Source organism: Manacus vitellinus, unplaced genomic scaffold, assembly GCF_001715985.3.
Source record: "Manacus vitellinus isolate BGI_N305 unplaced genomic scaffold, ASM171598v3 scaffold_37_pilon, whole genome shotgun sequence".
Taxonomy (NCBI): Eukaryota; Metazoa; Chordata; class Aves; order Passeriformes; family Pipridae; genus Manacus; species Manacus vitellinus.
Window position 1 is genome coordinate 3960789 of NW_021940517.1, and position 22734 is coordinate 3983522.

General features: G+C 37.0%; 1 protein-coding gene across 1 annotated transcript in view; it reads left to right on the forward strand.

The window, feature by feature from the left end:
- SMOC2 (SPARC related modular calcium binding 2) overlaps positions 1 to 21734 on the forward strand; it is a 108273-nt gene extending 86539 nt beyond the window's left edge. Inside the window, exons 11-14 of the mRNA XM_008923614.3 lie at positions 13646 to 13748; positions 14643 to 14890; positions 17280 to 17323; positions 20099 to 21734. Coding sequence (XP_008921862.1) covers positions 13646 to 13748; positions 14643 to 14890; positions 17280 to 17323; positions 20099 to 20119 — 416 coding nt within the window. The 3' untranslated portion in view covers positions 20120 to 21734. The remainder of the gene's footprint in view (positions 1 to 13645; positions 13749 to 14642; positions 14891 to 17279; positions 17324 to 20098) is intronic.
- Positions 21735 to 22734: the final 1000 nt, after the last annotated feature.

Genomic DNA, 22734 nt, shown 5'->3' on the forward strand with positions numbered 1-22734 from the left:
TGAAGTTTTACTAATTTTTCCATGAAACTTTAATGCTTTCCTATTGCAAGTTTTTTTTTTCCAAACACTAAAATGCTAGTATGTTATGAGTTATTTGAAATCATGTGTTCTGTTTTGACTGTCCACTTTCTTTGACACAAATGACGATTTCATCCTTTGTCTGCTGTGTGTTTGTTCCTGCTTCTTGATTAAAAAGATGAAGGCAAACAGAGCCACAACATCTATGTCTCACATGTTTACAAGCCCATTTCATTAATTCTATGAGCTGTCCAGGATTATATGTAGCATTTTGTTCGCTACATAGGTGTACCCACAATTAGGTGTGATTGTCAATAGGAAAAGTTTAATCCATAAGGGATTACCAAACACATAACTTAATTGAAGTTCCTATAAAAAGTTGATTTCTTAAGATGGGTATTTTGACTCCTGCATTAACAGGGTGCATGGTTCTGTTGGACCAGCCCACTTTTTGTGTTGGCACATGTGGTTGGCTCGTAGTTCCAGGCATGTGTCACACAACCTTATTACAAACTTGGCAACCAAATTGAGGAAAGAGATTAATGTGTACTGCAGTGGCTGGACATGTAAGGTCCAGGAATCAGCCTTTAATTTACAGTTCTCTGGATGACTTGGCAAAAAAATAAGGTACACTGCTACAGTGTACCTTGATGTTTAGAAAAACAGGGCTTGCTGTTCATCATGAGTTGTTTTTACTTTTGAAGGTCATTGATTTCCCTGACATAGGCAGGTGGCTTGGTGAAACAAGGGTTATTTGGGAAGGCAAGATTCTTCTGGGAGAGTGAAGACTGTATGGTTTATTCTACAGTGAAACCTTGTTTTGTCAAATTCCTTAGCTGCTTGAGCCTTAAGCTTGGAGGCCTAGCTAAGCATTTGGGTGAATGCTTTGTTGTTGCTAGCTCTCGTTCATATCTGGCTGTAGGGCATCTTGCAGACAGGCTTCACTTGATAGTCACTTCATGTGGAAGGTAGAGAGGGAAGGAGGAATGTGAACAGATATACACTGCTCTAATTCTTTAAAATCTGGCCAAGAAAAGTTGCCCTGGGAATCAAGTCAGAAAACTCTGGTTTAATATGAGAGGCATGCATTTCATATCATAAAACAGTTACCTGAATGAGTCTATTAAACCTCATTTCAAATCAAACCTGGTAGTCCGGAGGGAATGTGAAAAAAAAAACGGATTAGACCCACTGGATCTTACTCTAACTGCAATGATATAGCTGATACACAGAAAGTGAGTTGATTGTGGGGTACAGTGCATGTCTTGCTGCTGAAGTTTTTCCTTCTTCTACTTTGAATTTCAGAAGTTGTTCAACTGTGAAGTAAGAGAAGGGTGCCTTGTATGCCTTGTATCTTAGATGGAACTTGTAGGTTGGTCTGTTTTCAGTCCTAACTTTGAGGAAGACTTTTTTTTTTAAGTATTTCTTTACAAATGCATTTTATATTAAAGTAAGGATTGTGCACAGGCTGAAGTTAAGTTTCTCCTCACAGATTTTTTTTCTCTCAGGTGTTTAGCTTCAGCGCTTGCCTTTAGTAACATTTTTAATTTGGAGACAGGTAGGAATTAATTGGATTGATTTGCTTGTAACCAAACCAAAATTTGTACTTCTTTCTTCAACAGCAAAAGACTAATTTCCCAAGCCCCAGTTTCCTTTTTAGTGATTTATCTCTGTTTACAGATAAAGCAGAAGGCTGTAAGACAGGACAGATAAAGTGAGGGCGTTCTTTGCTCATTATATTTTCACTAGAGTCAACAGAAAAATGCTTGTCATAAAAGAAGAGCAATTTATTCTTAAAATGTCTTTTGATAGGCAGGCATTTATATTCTTTTTTAGTGTTTCTTGGTAACCATTTCCAAACACATCAGTGACATTAATAGAATCTCTCAAATATTTGAGAGATGAAAAGTGATTCTTTTCATGCAGAAAAAAACAGAAAACGAATTAACTAAGGATCACTAAAAAAGGATTGTAAAACTTGAATTTGGAACTCCCATCCTCTCCTCTTTCCTTGATAGATATTTGTATCTTTAAATATTCATGAAATTCATAGATCATATGGATTCTGCTTCATCAGAACAACCCAAAATACACTTGATATTACAGACAAACCTAGATACTTTACTGAGTTGAGTCATTAAGCATAAAGTTTGGGATGTTTCTGAAGGTACTGTGTGAGAAGTCTGAGTTTCCTTCCTATTAAAAATTTAGACAAGTGAATTAAACCTTTCTCATTAAAATAAAAAAGTGACAGAAATGAAGCTTGTGAATGGAAATGTAGCTGTCAGATTGAGACAGAACCACTGAAGTACCCTATGCTTTTTGTTTTCCCTATAAATGATCTTTTTATTTTTTTTCACTTTGCCATGATGTCTGAACATTTGATTCCCTCCAGCTGCCCTATTTTTTTCACTGTGCTCTGAATTCAACATTATTCCACTGGAAGTTGCATTGTCTACACGTTTTATGTCTCCTAAGTGAAACACTTATATTGAATAACAGAGAAGCTAAAGATTCAGTTTTCAATAGAATGGATTTAAAGTTAGAAAATAAAATCCAACAGACTTAATGAGTTTCTGTATCAAACAACAGGCTTCTCTTGTGTATATGCACTGCTGAAAAAAAATTTAAACAGTGACTTATAGTATGGCAGAATGATAAAGTGCTGCTTAAACATCAGTTCCCATAACTGTTGTTTCATAAGGCAGAAAGCCTCGAGTCCAAAACATGCAAGGCAAAATACCTTTTTAGTGAGAATTCCACTCTTCAGTGTGCAAAGTGCAGTGGCCTTTATCCAGCAAAGCACCGAAGCCCATGTTTTTCTTTAAACCCATGAATTCATTTGATCTAGTGAGAGCACTCTGTTGACACACTTGCCAGGCTTTTTGGAAGATGTTTTTTGCGTTTCTATATGACATGTGGGATTAAGCTCTACCCTAAAGAACATGCTGTCCAATCTGATGCTATTGTTATTCTTCTGAAGAAAAATGTTTTAATGTAGAAACAGAAGTGGTTTCTGACACTCTCTTTGTTCTTAAGAGCTTACTTACAACAAAAGGAACCCTTCTGTGGACACACAATAGTTCGCTGATTAGAGTACTCAGCTGAAGAGGAAAGAACCTAGGTTCAAATCCTTGATCTAAACCAGACAGAGCAGGGAATTGAACCTAAATTCTCTAGTGTGAGAGATTAGGATATTCCACAGGGATAACAGCAAGCCAGGTTTCAACTCCCTGCTCTGTCTGGTTTGGATCAGGGAGTTGAACCTCAGTCTCCTCCATCTCAGCTGTGTGCCCTCATCACCAAGCTATTTGGCCAAGATGGGATGGGTGTTATGTTCTTAAAGAAAACCCCAAACAACAAACCCAACAACAGCAAACAAACAAAAAAAAACAAACAAAGAAAAAGCATTATAAAACTCATTTTGCACCAGAGTAAAATCTAAACTACCCAATCCTGACTATTTCCACATGACAGAATTGTTGTTTCCTGGCCAGTCCTAGGGAGAGCTACTTCGTGGTCACATACTGAGAGTGCCAGAAGCAATAGGAAGATATAAAACCCCTTTGTCCCTGCAAATGTAGCTAAAGATGAAGAGATTCAGCCATGTTATCCACATGACTTTGGCAGAAACAGAGAAAACAAAACCACCAGAAGCCAGTTCATGTGAATGCCAGAGCTATCTCAGTGAACCACAGCTTTGTTTGGAGGAAAATGGGGGAGGAAGATTAATATTCTGTCAGTGCTGTCAGAAGTGTCTGTGTCAGAGCACAGGCTGTCCCAGTGAGTTTGCTTGAAACTTCAAGCAGCTTTTTTCTCCACTGATTTCCATGCCTCTCTTCTCTCCCTTGATTTTCTACCTGCTTCTCTCTAATTTCCATACTTTTCTTCTCCTTTCATTTCCTTTACCATATATTCATGTCCTTCTGCTTTCTACAAAGAAATTGTACCAGCTTAGGCTTTAGTCTTTGCATAGTTCAACTTTGCATAGTTGAACCTTGCTGCAAAATCCTCTGCGAATGTGCTTATATCAGTTGACAGAAACAAATGGGTTTTAGCTGTTTATCTTGTCTTTGTAATCCACACACATATGTTGAATTTCTTAATCTAATCCCAGGCATTTTTAAAGGTTTAAGTGGGTTTCTTTGCTCATTACCTTCTCTTTCGCCTCCTGATTTTAGCTGGCAGTAGACCACCTATTGATTTTTGACAATTTAGCATGTGAACCCTTTTATAGCCATTTGCAGAGGGCTTGTTTACTTCAGTCATGTGAAGCTCATGGATTGAAAGTCTTTGTCTGTTGGAATTTGCAGTGTTGAGTATCTCCAGGTATGAAGCGTGGACTTCTACTTCAGAATAAGAGTCTTTTGCATTCATTCACTTGTAATGGAAAATGACCACTGTTTACTAAATCATTAAAATGTGCATATTTATACCAAAGAATTATTCACAGTAGAGTGGAAATGTGGGGTGTATGAATTATAATCAGAGTCATTATTTCAGTTCCATTCACCAACAAGCAAGCACTGTTGCAAAACGCGTGCCTGGAAATCAGGTTATTATACGTGCCCAAGATGGACTCAGTTTTGCTGGATATGAGCATTTGGGATGCTGCTGTTGTACACTCAGATTGCATTTTTCCCTATCCCCTGCAATACCCAGGACACAAAGATATAATGTGATATCTTCTTCCCATCTCTCTCCATTCACTCAGCAGCACAGAGTAAGATGTATAAGAACTTCCCTCGTGTTTGTGTTGCTGTGTTATCGACAAATGAGATTCCATGGCCTGCTCCAGAAATTGTACTCATGCACACACTCCCATAATTGCGTACACGTGCTCAGTCTTGTAGCATGTCATGTCATGTCAGCCTGTGTATAAAATGGGGTCATGTTCTTTTGCATACCATGCCAGACTTCTGGAGAAGTATGATAGGGTATTTCTCTGTCTCTTTATTTCCTCTCAAGTCCCATGGTCAGTAAGCTTGAGATGGTTTTCATATTTCAATAGCCTCTCAGCCCTTTCTGATGTCACCTATTAATACCAAGTGACTGACTCTGCAGAATCTGGTTAGCATTTAACTTCATGATGTCTGCTGAAGTTGACATGATGTCTGCACAAATGCAAGGAAATCCAGGCCTCTGCATGGCTCCAGGATGTTCTTATTGGGTCCCTGACCAAATGCTGGATGTGCAGCACACAAGGGAAACAGCACACTGAACACAATGAAACTAGCATACAGTGTAGTGATCCAGTGAGGAAACTGCCCTCATAATCCTTAATGGAGTGCTATCATGGAATTGGATCTCCCTACTGTAAAACAACCCAAGGTACTTTGTAATCAAACCGCACACTGTAAACTGCATTACAGGAAGTCAGCTGCATTGCATCCTTCCTGGCAGACACTGTAGAACCATAATTACATTAATCTCCATCTTTAATTTGCTCCATTGTTCTTCTGTCATTGCAGGATCTTTGCTACCAAGAGAGATGTGTTCATTTCTTCAGTGCTTACTGTAAATTGCAAAAATTAAGGGTGACATGATTAACTCTCAATTGCCCTGTTTTTTATGGGATTAAGTCAAACTCATAATTACTTGAACATTAGTTTATTGTGGTTTAATGAGATACACAGTACTATATTTGGCTTGGGGCATCTGTTCCAAATAGAGGTCTATTTGCAAAGAAAGTTGGTTTGAGAACCTGCTGTAGCTACAGAGATCTCTATCGACTCTGGGAAAGTGAGCTGGGTAATGGTGAATTAGGAATGGACCTTCATCTTTAATTTAAATGAATAGTATCGAATTATTAAGGCCTGTGCCTTATCAGTCTGTCATAGTATGCTCACCTCCTTCAGCAGGAACTAAGGACATTTAATTCTTACATATGTCATACCTTGTAAGACTTTCATACTGAGCAATTGTAAGGCTGTATTTATGTTTTTATATTAGTCATTTTACAGCTTTTTTAATTAGCAGAGGATGAGTCAGTGAGATTTGAAATGCCATTTGCAGAGGAAATCTATCATGTATAGTGGAAAGTGTCCTGGAAGGCAAAACGACTGCAGATCCCAGATTAAATACTGCATAAAGAGAAAGGGAGATTTCTGTGATGCCAGGTTTCCAAGGACTGGTTCATTCCATAGTGTTCAAGTAATGTTTTAGTGGTTCTTTCTGATTCTTGTTTCACTTCAGTTACTTCCAACATTTACATTTTATAAACTTTTAATCACTGTTGTAAAAATCCATTCTGAGTTAAAATTCAGTATACAGTTTATGTTCCAAGAAATAGACATGCCTGCCTGGCATTAATTCTAACTTCCCTCTGAGTTGGAAATCCAGTTTCCAAAACATTCACTTGCCAGTTATGAAAGGGAGGAAGAAAAAAAAATCAGATAAAACTGATGAAAATGTGTCTCCTAATTCAAGTTCACAACTTATAGGTATCTGTATAAGCAAAACAAAAGCATGGGTAAAGATTCTGATACTTCACCTGACTGCTTCTGGTGTAGCTAAATCTTATACTTCCTTTCTCCTCCTTCCTTCCCCCCCATCTTTTTTTTCCATCTCATCCTTTACCATCCAACAACATGCTTTGGGCCCTGGTAGCAGTGACTTAGATTTGCAGTTGGTGATTCTGCCACTGCTTTTATTCCCAAGATCAAGAGACACCAAGTCACTGCATCTGTAGAATGCTCCATTTGTGTGCCACAGTTTGAGGTTGCTCTGTACCAACTATATTTAAACAAAAAAAATCAACAAATATGCAGTGTTTCAAAGATGTATTTGAAAAAATCCATCATGTATATAATGCTCTTTGAGGTACTAAAAGGTATCTTTAAGGAGTGCTGGCCATAGATTTCCACCCGTCCTGTGTTATGACTGTGGACTAGCATGAAGGTAACACCATGCACAGGAACTCTTCGAAAATTGCCCTCACATAAATATGTGCTGTTGGCCCAACAGCTCTGAATTTCCTTCATCTTTTTGATTTAATGACCATTGGTTCTTCATGTCTAAATAGAGACTTTTTTTGTGGCTTTAGATGAAGTGGATGCTTTTGGGATTTTCAGCTGATACTTCCATTGGTAAAAGGCTCAGTAAGAGATATCCAGAAAGGTTAAAATCAACATCAGTTTGTAGAAGAGGCTGTTTTTCATGAACATTTCCAAGGACCAGGCTGCTTAGATTAATTAAATAATGTAAAAAACATCCCCACTAAGGCAAGTCCCCACAGTTCAATTTTTCCATCAGGAGACCAGAATTATGCACCTTATTTCTGAGGTCATTTCCATAATTGCAACAACATACATTTTTTTAATAGCTTTTCCTTTTTAATGGATATTTAAATGGAGGTAATTAAATACCTTTTTTTTTCATACCCATCTCCTGAGAGGAAACATAACAACATGATGAAAATAAAAGTAAATGGGAAGTAATAAATGTCTACTAAAAATAAATGCATTTTTACTCCCTAAGCAATACTGCTTGCTAATTGTTAAGACTCTCAGAGTGATAATGTGGAGATTCAGATGCTTGTAATACAGTATAAAACTGGATTTGAAAATATTTCAGTTTAATAAGCTATTGTTGAAAGTGTTACTGCAGTCAGAAGTACCAGCTGTATATCTCAGGGTCAGGCAGTCATGAAATATGATATGTAAAGCAGATGTATAACCTTTTGAAAATCAGACCCAGTTGCTTTTCTCTTCTAGACATTTTTGGGCCCCTTTCTAATTTTGAAACTCTTCTCTCTGTGTCCTAATCAGACGGATGATTGACTTCTGTCACTGGGCCAACACTTCAGTCAAATATATTGTGTTTCTTTCACTGGAGCTGGACCCACATGACTGTATTGTAGGTCATGGTAAACATAAGGCGACAAGCCTCTGAAGGTTAGAAGTTTGCATTGGCACAGACTGAACCTAAATGCTCAGAATTTCAGATCCTTCTCAACATACTGAAATGTCTCTGGCTTCCAAAAGTGGATTAAATATTGTGTAGGTACTGACTGACTAATAAAAACATCAGCTGCCTTGTGTCCATTGGACAGCAAAGAGACAAGACCTTATCATCTCAGTTTTTAGACCTTCTTTCTGTTCCCACTCAAAACTAGAATGGTAAAGGTCTACAAGAGAATGTTTAAGAATGTCAAGTAAGGTCCAAAGACTTTCTCAAGTTCAGTTTTGATTTTTAAATGACCCCTGAAAGGATTACAGTGTTCTAGCTGGTTCATCCCTACCTGTTCTCACAGTGACATCTCTGAGCTGTTAGTCGCAAGACTTTCACTTCTCAAAAGCCTTTCAAACTCTCATTGAGGGAAAACAAAACTAAGAAGTGGTAATCAGAAGTTAACCATTTCACATTGCATATCTTATACTTTGATGTTCTGATTTTCCTTTTCTTGTTTAGCAATAATATTACTGGAACAGAAATAAAGGTAATGGATTGCTTTTCCTATGAACAAATGCCCTAATCTAACTTTGTCACTCAGTTGCCAGCAAAAACTGTTTGTAGGGTCATGTGTTTCTGCTATGAATATTATCCCTTCTTTCCTCCACATTTACCCAAAGAATAAAAGAGTAGTTTAAGGCTAAATGTATTTATAGAACATACACATATAGAATTAATCACAAGTGGTTTTACACCAATTGGGAATATAAATTAGCTATCTGGGCTTCCTTTGTTAATGGGGAAGAAGAGAAACATTTAAAGGGAGATCCTATTCTACTCCTAGAAAAAAGATCTCAGGTAGTTGGGATGAATGCCTTCTGAATGGTTTCCTTTATACTGAGCTTAAATAACTATTATGGGTGAGACATCTCATTTCAGCAGGCTCAAGTTCAACAAATCCCACTCAATGCACTTTGGTATGATATAAATGCCTTGGATTGAAGGGTAGGGCCTAGGGAGAGCACACTTTTGTTAACTCTTTAGTGTGTGTGTGTGTGTGTGTGTGTGTGTACACGTGTCCTGACATTGGAACAGAAAGATAATTTTAAAATGTTAACAAAAATAAAGTTAAATATATGTTAGGAACTGAAATCTGCTTCCTGCCCTTCTCAAGAAATAGTACTTCTTCCCTGTAAGACATAGAAGTCAGGGGCTACAAGGCAATGGATCTGTAGCTCCTCTACAGCTAATATCTGTTCTATTCCATTTCATTATTTCTGGAACTGGGGTAAGGACATATAAAAGAGAATTTGGTTCTGAGCTTATTTATTTCAAATAGTAAGAATATTTAAGAGAAAAAATAAAATAATTTTTTTTAAAACAGGTAATATCTGAGGAATAAAAACACAGAGAAATGATAATGCCCTCAACCCTTTTAGAATGGAGACTAAGAGGTTTTGTCTGTGAGAGGTTACCAGGAGCTGTAGTGAGGGGAAAATTGCAATGAGCCATAGAACCATAGAATCATAGAATTGTTAAGACTGGAAAAGACCTCTAGAGGCTAATCATTAAATAAAACTATAAAAGCACTGACTGTTGAAACCATGATTTTTAGTCATCATCAGAGTTACAAATTTCACTTCCCAGGCTCATCTGTTGAGTTGTTTTTTTTTTCCTGGAAAGGGAGTCAGGAAAAGCTTAGGAAGTCCTCCAAAAAATGAAGAGACCTCTCAACATGTCTAGACAAACACAAACTTGTGGTTCATATGGATCAACAGGAATAAACTCATGAACTGTACCTATATGTGCGTATAGAATAAAAGTTCAAGAAAAAATATTTTCCATGTATTGTCTATTCTCCCAGGATAACCAGTAGCACTGAAACACTTCGTTAAATTCTTTTTTTTCTGTATACCACTATTTTTCAGTGAAGTCAAAGGTACAAAAGAAGCATGAATATAAATAGTTCTGATCATTCAGTTTTTTAGCAAACCAAAAGCTTATTTACATTTTTCAGAGGTATTTCAGTGGTCATTGTATTTAAGATCACTGCTAAGCCTCATGTTCATATTAACAAATGGGGAATAAAAAAGAAGCTTTAGATTTGCTAATTGGAAGTTGTTGTGTCTTTAGTAACTTGAGTAACTGATTGAAGACAATTTCCTCTCTTGCAGGAAGATTGATGCAAAATCCCTTTTAAAGTGCTTAATCTTATCTATTGTATTCCCATTTTTACAGAAATGAACTAAATGCTCTTCTAGCCATGGCTTCAGATGTGCTGTAAAAGATAATCTTCCAAGACTGACAGTAATAGATTGTTATGGACAAAGCAGGGAGCTCCAAGGCACTTGGGTGCATATTTTAAAAGGTTTATGGAAAGCCTCCCCACAGATTTAACTTTAAAAGTCCATTCTTAGTACTAAAAGTAGTCATATGTATAGTGAGATGTGTACATTTGAGATATATAATGCATAACAATGATTCTTTGATTTCCTTTATATTATAGTTTAAATGAGATGTTTGTGTGTTCCTGTCATGTGTTGTATGTGTTTGTTGGTCTAAGGTTTACTCTGGGTAAAACTATCCTTAGATCAAACACTCAGCTCTACATCTCTAAACCTGCAGGTTAACTCCATGTGATTTCAACTTCCATTCTTTAACAACAAATTACTATTTATGTAAGCTGTCAAATCCACATAGGACAGGCAGCCGCAGAAGAAACTGAAGTGTATGAACCATAGAGAGAAGCATAAGGCTCCCATAAGAGACTTGTCTTTCATTTTCTGTATTTAGCCCAGCAAGAGTGAATTATTCATTACAATCAAGCTAAAGCCCCTCCAGTCTTACCAGTTCATCCACAGATTTGTTGAAAATTAAAGCTCAGTGTGAAGCCTCCAGAGAATTAGTCTGAGTTAATAACACCTGTAAAGAACAGAGATTTCACTGTGAGGTAAATTGCTGTGTGATTGCCCACACATCAGCAAAAATTGTAATTGGGAGAAACTGAATATTTTCTCTGTATTTAACTGGTGAGGATTTTGTGGGGTGTCATTTTACGTTAAGTAGTACAGTTATAATGTAGAATGTTTCACAGCACCTGATTGTGTTTATTTTAACAGCAATTTTTCTTTTCTACGACAAGATTTCTATTACTGTTAGCTGCTATTGCAACTTTATGCAATACACGTTTAGAAACCTTTCTTATTCTTAGGGAAAATTGTCAGAGACAGGCTTTAAACTGTGGTATTTTCTCCCCGTGATTTCTTGTGAATTTAGAAGTTGATACTTTCCCCTACCTAGCTGTATCTCATAAAGAGAAAGCTAAGTCAGGATTTTGATCTCTACATCTGTACCATATGTACACTCAGCAGCTCCCTGGAGAGCAGTAGAAACTACCTAAAGCATAGGTTCTTCTTTCTTCCAGATGTGTCAGAAATACAGTCATAAATAACATGAAAAATTCAGATGGAGCTCCTAAATCAAATAGGATATTAATATTATTATGTATCAAAAAAAAAGATAGAGAAAGAAAAAAGTCAAATTTCCTTTTCTCGATGTTGTGCTGCATTGTTACATGCTGAGGTCTTATTTCCTGCATTTTCCATGAATCCTGTATTAATTCACAACTAATGTTTGTGGCAGAATTCAGGCTTCTGACTGATGATGGTAACACAGCTCCAATATGAAATGGATAAAACCTATATCATTCAAGATAGGTCTATATGGGAGAGCCTCCGACAGACTTCTTTTTGCCTGTCTTTTGAAGAGAACTAGCTCTGGTCCACAGTGCTATCCTTGGTAGCAAGATGTAGCACTGAGCTCAGTAGGTTGCTCAGAGACTTAGTTTCTTGTTTCATGCAAGCTAACACAACTGAATGTGCCTTCTGCTTTGGAACTTCTTGGCATCTGCCTGCTTGTCTCTGGACAAATGTGCTTTTGTGGCTTGCAAAGCTATGCAACCTCATTTAAATCATAATGCACAATTTATTTACACGGTTGTAGTGCCTGAACCTTATTTAACAGCAAGCTCTTTGCAGTAGAGAATATGCTTTTAAATTATGCACTGAATGCTGCCAGCAACCTGTTGCTATAGTCTTTTGTCCTTACCTATTAATGTCTTACCACCCTTCTCATTTTTCTTCCTTACAAAGATCAAGTGCTTGCCTCACTGAACTTGAACTCATAGTCATAGCTGTTGGATTTTTGTTTTGTTTTGTTTTTTTCCTTTCTTTTTTCTCTTTTTTTCCAGTTGTGACAGGAAAAAAACCCACACTGGTTAAAGATAAAGGGAAGAGGAACATATCTAAGAGAAGGACAACTAGTTTTGTGTGTGTACTTTTAGTGCAGTGAAACTTGCCTCAGTAAATTCCATACACCTTTTACAGTTATTGGAATAAAATGTCTCTGATGTGAAAAGCAAACATAAGAGACAGGGAACTCATAACTACATGAATGTGCTAGACAATAATATGTAGTGGGTGCTCCTGCTGTACATAACAGCTGAGCTATTCTTACTGCAACACAACTAAGGGCTAATATAAAACAGGTTTATTTCCTTGGATTAACATGGGATATATTAAAAAATAATTTTCTGGCCAAGGAGGCTTTTCAGGCTCATATAGTCCTGCTGCCTGCTCCAGAGGTTTCTGAGAAGTGTAATAAAATAACAAATCCCTACTGGCTGACTAATCTTTATCCACAACACTTCAAAGTATTTCCCTTGTTCACTTTAAAACAGAACTGTGGGTAAGTGGCTGCCAGCATAGAATTGTCTCTGAAAGTCCTGCTATGGACTCCAGTTTCAAGTTTCTAATCTCTGTGTCACTGATCATGGATCATCTTAGAGTTTAAGTCAGCTAATAGAGGGCTGGGGAAGACCTGGTGTTTGGCTCAGGGCTCTGGGGAAGAGGAAACAGGTGTATTGTATAAGCAAACCTCCATGTGTCAACATTCATGCACTTGTCAGAGGAATTTATGTGCTCCAGCTGTGCTGCTCGAAGAGGGGATCTTTCAGTATATATTTATCTGATGTATTAGGTATCTGAAACGTGCTGTCAGTTTCTTTCAGAGAAAAACTTTGTAGCATTGGGAATGTAGTCATGAGGATGATCGAGCATCACCATAGGATCCCTCGGTATTAACCAAAGTAGCACAGCTGATTAGGCTAGTGCCATGTAGTGGTAGTTAACCCTTGTCTAAGAGAAAAGGGAATGAGGCAAGGAGTTAACTGTCATTTTGCAGAGAGGAAAAACAATGCACTGAAAGAATGCGTGTTGAGAAAGCCAGTGCAAATTCAGAGGAGCAAAAGTAGAAAGCTGAAAGAAGTCTTGTGCTGTGAGCTTCTAGACCATGTTTCAAACAGTTTCTAGACCATCTTTCAAACAGTCTGTGTTAGGTACAAACCTCTGTTGTTTCAAAGCTTTTATTTTCAAAATATGACACCCATGTTAAAGATATCTCAATAAAAGGAAAAATAATGGCCAAAATTTAAAGAAAGGAACTCCAGGTATGCAAAACAGACTCCCACTTGCTTGAGTTCAAATGGTTGGTTGTTTATTCCTGCTCTGTTACAGATATATACCTGAATTTAGATATGTGTATTTGAATCATGAACTTGTCCACAATGGAAATTTGTGTACACGGAGTTACATCTATCTCTAAGTTTGAAATATTCTTGGAATATGAATCTTGTAAAAACAGTTAACAAGAAAAGAAAAAAAATCTGGTTTTCTAGGTTGTCCTGGGGCCAAGAAGAATGAGTTCCTGACTAGTGTTTTGGATGCATTGTCCACAGATATGGTGCACGCAGTCTCTGATCCATCCTTGTCTTCTAGCCGGTGGGTTTCAGATCCTTTTTATGTGTCTTTAAAAGGATTCTGGCAATGGTGAATGAATTGTTGATGGGCTTGAGAAGCCTTCACAAAGGGTAAATTTCCAAGAACTAGGAGACTTTACTTCAAAGTTATCACTGTAGACTATATCCACTAAACAGAGATGCACTTGATAGATGAATTCTCAACAGCACAGATTAGGGTTTATCTGTACCTGCTGGTGCAACTGTCTGTCAGGTTTTTTTCTTCTCTTAGGCTTTATTTGAGGAATGTGTTTTACTTTCCTGATTTGTATTTTGCCTAGTTGTTTGCAAAACAAGTCAATGCTATCAGCAGTCACAGGTAGCATTAAAAATGCATAAGTACTGTCAAAATTTGGGCATCTGCAGGTCAGGTGTTTATCATCTGAAGAGGAGATGGCATTTATTGTTATAACTTATCCTGTAATTCAATACCTTCAGGTGTTTCATCTCTAAGAGTATCCATCATGGGTTGTAATTGGAACTTAGGTATTTGGCAATGCTGATTGTTGATCTACTTCAGTTGATTACACATTTAATGCATCTGCTGTCTATGCAACTGTCTTTTTCTTTTTTTATTTCTCTCTTCATTTTTCTCTTTTTCAGGAAATTAAAGGGGAAAGCACTGTTTGCCAATGTGGTGCTGATCTCAACAGGGTTTCAGAGAGTTAACTAATATTCCAGCCCTTAGTGTAAAATTTAGGGTACAGTTGGCCAAAGAGAAAAAAGAGGGATTTACTACAAGAAGTTAGTGTCCAAAAACAGGGAAGTTTGTGTAACAATACATATGATGGTGATGTAACTATTCTGAAATAAAGGCACAAACTGAGGTTTATGTATCTTAGAATTAAGACTAAACTCTCTTTTTTTCTTGTTTCAGGGTTTCAGAGCCTGATCCAAATCATACTCTGGAAGAGAGAGTGGTCCACTGGTATTTCAAACAGCTAGATAAAAATTCCAGTGGGGATATTGGCAAGAAAGAAATCAAGCCCTTTAAGAGATTCCTGAGAAAGAAATCAAAGCCCAAAAAGTGTGTGAAGAAGTTTGTGGAATACTGTGATGTGAACAACGATAAGTCCCTGTCAGTTCAAGAATTAATGGGCTGCTTGGGAGTAACAAAAGAAGAAGGTAAAACAGAAACAAAGAAACGCCATAGTAAGAAACTTTTCTATCTGTCTTTTTCACTAAATACTTCAAAGCTGATGAAGCCTGATATTTATAAGTGCCAGAATCGTACAAAATAAAAAAATACACCTGTCTGTAGCTAATGCAGCTGTTGCTAAAGGCAGATGGCAGGAAAGTTGCTTCTGTGTAGGCAAAACATCACTTTGCTCCAGCAGAATCAAAAACTTCCTGTTGATTCTGACCATTAAATGTATTACAGTAGGAAACCTCAGAGGATATGATAACATTAACAGTCATCAAAAAGCCAGTTTAATGTTATTACAGTACTATGTTCTGAATGAATGGAAGTATCACACCTGTGCTTTTTGGATTCCTGGAAGGAAGCATGTCGTTGAACTTTCTAATGACTTCTCATTTCTCAAATGTGGTTTAGAGATAAAGCAAGGAATGCAGTCATCTGCCAAACAGGTGGAACAACTGCTGATACATAGCCACCTTACCTTGCTGCCAAAGTGGTAGAAAGGGGAACAACTAACTACAGAGTATAATAGGCCCTGCAGAGTTCAATCATGCAATACCTGAAAATGAAGAAGAATCTAAAAAAAAAATTGTAAACAACAGCAGTAGATCCCTATACTTTAAGAAGTTGTAGAACAATTAATGTAGGCAAATTGGTTTGTCTGGTACCTTAAAATGAAGGGAGGACAGTAAAACAAAGGTGTCATTGGTTTTACTCAAGTCCAGAAAGGGAATACTGCAGAAAGACAGAAGAGCTCTACATTTTACTAATAAATTGTCCATGACTCACAGAAACAGATCACTCAAAACAAGCATCAATCAAATCCAGAATTTTTTTTCTGATGCCTTTTTTTTTTTTGTGGACCTAATCATAATACCTTGCAATTTTCACTTAGATGATGGAGGTTAAAAAAAATGACTGTTGTTATCTTTATGCTAAAAATGTGGAAAGTAAAATGCTTCTGTCCTGCTGCAACAGGCACTCCTTGGGCTAATTTTAAATAAAATTTGGGTCCAAAATCACTGCCCAGAAGGTAAAGGAAAGCCATAGCAAGACTGAAGGCAAACCCCAATCTTTTTGGTGCACATTCCAGCGAAAAAACCCTCAAAGATTAGGATAAACTGCTTGTTTTGGAAAGGAAAGTTGTAAGATGCATGAAATCATATAAAGATTACACAGAGATTTGGCTCAAGTAAAAATTGTGTTCACTATAACAGGAGTTTTTTAACGGATCTTCTCCAAAAAAATCCATTCAATAATGAGAACATTCAACTTTGGAATGAAAAAAATATCTCGGAACTTTGACATTGAAAAACTAATGGCATTCAGTTGGAAAAAAGTTCTAAAAATCATTGTGTTGCTTTACTGGAAATACATAGTTTTAAGGACAAGACAATAAAAATTACTGTTGTTGGAATATCATTATTCTGTTTTGTTTCTCCTTACTTGATAATTAAAATTTCCTTTCTGATAATCCTTTCACTCGCACAAAGAGAAATCAACTGGCACTTCACTGCAGCTACAGTTACATTTCTAGGAAAAGATGAGACCCTCGTTTTCTGAGGTGTGAGAGCTCAGACAAGGAGGTGGTTCTGTACCATTTTGTTTGAATCCCAGGTGTCCGGTATGAGAACCATTTGAAGCAATATAAAAACCATACAGTTGCAAAGCATGCTTTCTGAGTGGAGTACTAGTTGCTGCAGTATTTCTCAAGGTCCAGTTTTGTTGCCCCTTGTCCCATTACAGCTTGATTGACTCGCAAACTGACATGGAAAACCAAAAGTGCGAGCTCCTCCCTAGCCTCTCAAATTTGCTTGTGAAGTCGAATGGGCCAACAGATTCATGAAGCTTATTGGATTTTTTTCCCCCATTTTGGGTACTGTCTTGGGCTTTAACACTAAGAAACTTAAAAAAAACCAGTGATAATCTTGTAGTTTTACAGTTTAAATATGAACAATGTCTTTGGCTTATAGAACTGTTTCTTTACACTATCTTTAAGCAAAATGAATGCTTTCCAGACAGTCTGCTTGTCAACGCTTCTTTCTCACCAGGGATAATAGACTGTATTTACTACTAAAGATTTAACAAGTTTGAAATGCTCAGCAATGACTAGATGCAATCTCCTAAGCAAATGTCACATATTACCTGGCAAGAGATGTTGTCATTTAACTTTCATATAACTCCATGAAAGAAGCAACACCTGTATGAGGAAAGAAAAAGGTGGACATTTCAATGAAAGATCTGAAATATTTTATTTCATTTATTGAAAGCTACTCTTAAAAAATACCTTTTCATAATGAGATCTTAAGTTCTTGGGGATGTTGCATACAACTTGCAAACCACACTTACAATATTTTATTTTCCCTCCTTTAGCGGCCCCTAAAACCAACACTGAGAGCACTTCATCCAGCAGGCAGGTGAGTACTGGGGAGAGAAAGATCTCCATTTCTGCCTAGACCAGCTGACTTTCTTGGGGTTTTAGCAGTTAGCATTTCAGCTTCAAACTACATTAATCTCCTATTCTGCAGACTTGCCAGAAAAATGTAGACCAGCATCCCAATTAACAAATTTTGGCTTAAGTTCTATCTGGGGAAAGCTGAATCAGTCAATTCCAGGTGCAAGTAAATGTACATAATGTGCACAGTGGATTAGGCTTGCATTTGAAAGCTCCTAGGAAAGTGTAAGTTGACATATAGGTTATATGATAATATAGGATAATTTGATGACTGTAACTGAGCCCTCATGAGTCTTCTGCATTCCTGAATGACAGCATTCCAATACGCTTTTAAAAGTGCACTGCTTTATCTCCATTTATCTTTTGCTTTAACTGAATTTTGTCAATTTTTCTTTGTGTCACACTGTAGACACAAACTTACATTCACTGAAATTACTATTTGTGAGCAAAGCCGTGGATTTCGCATGCCCTGTGAAAGTCTGTACATTTCACAACCCCCACCAAATTACTAAATGGTGGCTTTAAACACCTTTTAAAATCTTAGGGCAGAGAAAAGAGCTGTCACTTTCAAATACCTTTGCTACCTGAGCAAAAGAATGCTGAAGAACTAGGATTTTTATCAGTCTGCTAGTGTACATTTAAACTAAAATTGGCTTGATCTGCAGAATGATTGGAGCAAATAAAATGTCAGATGCCCTGACAACATAATCTGTGATTTGGGTGTGTATCAATTTTCTGCAAATACTTGATTGTGTTTTTTGAAATAACACCAGTGTATGTCATCCGTGGAGGTTTGGCTAGTCAAGGCTTTCAGAGCTGCAAAAGTCACAAAAGTGGAGTTTTTAAATGAAGGACGGGTACATTTTGAAAAGGAGGGACTGAAGTGAAAGTTCAGGAAAATAGATTAAAAATGGGTTTCTCATTTGTATGTGTCTATTTTTAGAATCATTAATTCTAAAGATTCAATTTTCTGGGCTACATAGGCATACCTTCCTAGTACTTTTGCATGGTTCTGAAGAATGACTTGTAAGTTATTTGAATGGTCTAGTAAAAGAGTCATCTTCACACTGTTCTTACCTCACCATTGTATTAATTAGAGGAATTGAATTATTAATTCCCACGAAAGCATCAGTAAATTATGAACTGGTTTAAAAAACACCTCATGTAAATATATTATAAGAACAGCTCAGGTAATCCTGCACCCATAAAAATAGGAACTTGGTTAAAAATATCCCAAAACCATAGTTGTGGTAAATGTTGTCCCATCTATTGTAAAGCTAGATTAGTTTGTTAGAAATTAAACTCAAGGTGAACCTCCCCACAAGCCAAGAGAAATCTTCCTCTCATCGTTGCTCATCAGTTTGTTCCATTTTTCATCTCTCATTTGTTTGATGTTAGGTTCACACTTCCTAAGGCAAGCTCAACACTGGTTGTGGGTTTTACCAGAGACCTCCTACAAAACTTTGATGGAATATAAAATATTCTCACAGCTACAAGGATGTGATAAGTTTCTGTTTGTTTAAACAAATATTTGTGGTCTTAATTTTTCCAGCTTTCCCCACAAATTACTTATGCCTTTAAACAAGGCAGCCTGAAAACTATTATCCTGTCGGAACTCAAAAACATGCAAAGGGGTTATTTTAATTATATTACTGGCACACGTGCATTTCACTTGAAGCATGACAAGCCCTCTCCCCTTTCTTGTAATCTGATCCCGAGTTGCAGAATCTGTAATAAAAGTATCCTTAGAACAGCTATGGTTTTTAATTTTGACCAATAATTTTGCTGACTCAGCATTAATTGTTTTAAGAGCTGTTGCTGACAAATGATAGCCTTAAATTAAGGCTGGCTAAGCAAGCCATCTGTTGGCAGTTTCATACTTGAACAATACATGACTGCAAATGCAGAAGGTAGTTTTCATCACAGAAGTTCTCACTTGAAAAGAAGTTATTGAAGAACATGGGAGCCGCTCAAAGGAAACCACCCACCTGAGGGCATGATAAGATTTGCACCACTCAGGAGACACACACTCAAAAACTCATTTTCTACTAGTTTATTGCAGCAGTTTAGTTATATATATGCTTATGTGTGCTTAGAGGTGTATTCCTGAATATATTTTTTCGCTATATGCACATCTGTGTGCGTACCGGCACATAGAAGCTTACTGAAAGAAAGCAGATAGAGAAACATATACTAATATACTAACTGAATATCAGCCGGGGTTGTTCCAAAAGAACAACGTGAGGGGTCTGACAGAACTAAGGTAGTGGCCAGGTATGTTTCCCTTGCTCAGCTCCGCCCTGTGCAACAAACATACACATACATGCACACATACTGTCAGTGAGACACAGAGGGTGTTTTGCAGCCTAGCAAAAAGTTTACAAGGAAACTATAGGTTGTTCAGGAGACTTTGGCCAGCAGCCCATTCCTTATACATCACATGCCATAGAAAGGTATATTGCACCAGGGACTTGCCCAGGCAGTTGCTAAAACTGTGTGTTCAACAGTAATAGATTTAAAGGGACCATAGGTAAGAAATAGTAAAGATGTTGCTCATACCCTTGCTCATAGATGCCATGAAGGGAAGGGATTCTTTTTTATTCCCCATATATATTTGTGCAGAACTCGCCTTCTGATAGCGTCATGTGGACACTGTTGAGAAATAGAGGTAGATAGTTATACTGTATTAATGAAAAATATCATTAATGACACAAATTTTTCCAACTTCTTTCAACAGGTTTCTAAGAAGCAAGGGTGAACACCTTACCGATCCAAGGCAGATCTCTTTGACATGTGGGAGATTTCCTCACCAAAAGGCAATAAAAACAACTGTAGTATTTGCACTTTGTACTTAAAAATGTAAATTCACTTTGTAGAAATGAAATATTTAAGCAGACTTTTTTTTTAATCTGTGAAAATGTAATGACTAGTTTTGAAAAATTATCACATACAATGTATGTGTATTCTTTTGTTGTCTGAAATATGTAAAACATGTTGGAGATGTAAAAGTTTGCATTTAAATCATTTTTTAGAAAATAACTTTTTGGTAAAAAGTAGCATAGAAACCTGATTCTATGTATTTTGATTTTGATAGTATGCCTCGTTTTTCTTAAAAAAGTCATTTAAGTAGAGTTATGCTGAAAAGTCTACTGTATTCTCAATTTTTTCCAAGCAGTGTTGAAAATTTCAGGTTTGTAGGACTGAGAGAATTATGTAAATTGCTGTTTACTTAGTTTTGCAGTTTTTTCATCAGTGGCAATATTTCATTTTGTTTTGTTTTTATTGTAATTATTAGGCTTTCCAAAGATCATGCAATGAGAATACTACCACTAATGGATTAAAAAAACAGTTATTCTACTTGGGATGTTTATAGAAAAATGTATCCTTTTATCCATTTTTAAAATTCCTTTTATTATAAATTTTAGTAGGATTTTTCTCCTGTTTGCTTTCACTTGGGTTATTAGTACAGCAAATCAAAAAGGAGTAAAGTGAATTGGATTGTAATGTCACTCCTGTCTGGTTCAGCATGGGCCTAAAAGCATGTTTCTGTGGTCAGTGCAAAGCAGCAGCAGAGTTTATATGGGTCAGAATTTAAATCTTGCTATAGAGATGGGGAATGTCAAGCAGATGGTTCAACCTTTTTTCACCCTACGCCCTATCAACTCTTTAGCTTGCCTCAGAGTCCACTAGAGGTAAAGCTGAACAGCAGTTACCCTCAGGAGGGGCTACTCACATCACCCCTGCCTGAGACTTTTTCCTTGCTGTCTGAAAGAAGTTTTCACAAGTTCTCATACCTTCTCTGTCATTTTTTCCCCCTGATGCTCTTTTTTTTTTTTTGTATTTGTGTCTGAGGGGAATAAGAACTGGCAGATATAAATTTAGGGTAGGGTACCCAAGTGAAAAAAAGCACTCCTTTTGAACAATTGTGAGTTACAAGTAGCTGAATTGATCAATGCAGTGGTAGAAGGACTGCTGGCATCTAATAGCTGACAAGGGAAGGCAGGAATGTTGCAACAAGCAGCGATTTCATTCTGGTTTGTTTAAACAATGTATGGGATCTCACATCTGACTAGCACCCTGGCTTGAACTTGTACCTGGTGAAGCTTTTTTTTTTTTGCTAATAAAAATGTTTCATTTCAATTCCGACATATACTGAAGTGACAGGAAACACTGTAAGAAGTGGAATCGTACCCCAGAAATTATGTACTCTAAGCTTTGGCAGCAGGAGAAACCAAGATGCACCTGTGTGTTATCTTGTATTTTTGTTTTAAAAAGTATTTGTTATTCTTTGATACTGTTAAACTTTGAATTTAATCTTCTTTATAGATTAAAGGTCAGTATGCTATCAAACTATGCTGGTGATTTTTATTTTGCAACGTAGTGAGCTATGTTGGGAAACAAATAACACACAGTGGTGACTTCACCACTGCATAAAGTTTACAAGAAACCTCCTGAGTGCACATTGTGTCAATCTTCTTTTCTTTCTTTGTCCCTTTGTGGAATTCTCTTCATGCCTTATTCATACCATTGCTTTCTCAAAACAGTAATTTTGAGGCCATACCCTTTGATGGTACTGTCTCCATATAGCTTCAGTTTAGCCTCTTGCCTTTTCTCAGCAAAGTGAGAGATGACACCTTTTCCCCTTGATGAGACTGTGAGCTGCTGGTCAACATTCAACCTGGCTTGAAACAGTGAGAGAGAGGCAAACCCTGAGAATTCTCAGCGCCTGGTTAGGTGGTCACAGTATGGTTAACAGCAGCATTTTGTAAGAAGAATCTAATTCCACCACTGTGGCCTTTGGAGACAATATAAATGTAGGTTACCAAATATTTTGCCATGTTCATGGTTTGAAAATGCACCCCATTTAAACTAAGAGGGTGGGTGGGGTGGCAGATTTGGACTAGCCATGTGATTATATAATGAGTAGCCTCAAATACTGAGGGAAACACAGATAAATGCTAAAGGCACTCTGAGGTATTCAAAGACTTCTATAGCACAGAGTCATTTAATAACTCTACAGTGACTGAAACATGAGGTGTTTCCTTTTCGTATGTATTTCTGTCTCATCACTTTTATAGTTTATTTCAATTACCAGCAATTATACCACTTGAATATAAGTAGTACTGATTCTCATAGTTCCAGTTAGAGGCCATATCCCTGATGAGATCACACTTGAAAGCCTGCTAAATTCACCTTGGGTTCCTGTATCTTCCATATATCCACAGGAAAGTTAAACTTGCATAAATTTTGGTTTTCTAGTTGTAACCAAGCATGGCCTTGATACGAAAAAGGAATCCATTTGAATAGGCCTTTAGGCTCACACTGCAGTACCAGTGTTTATTTAGTTACACAGTAATTAATTAGTTCTAGTTT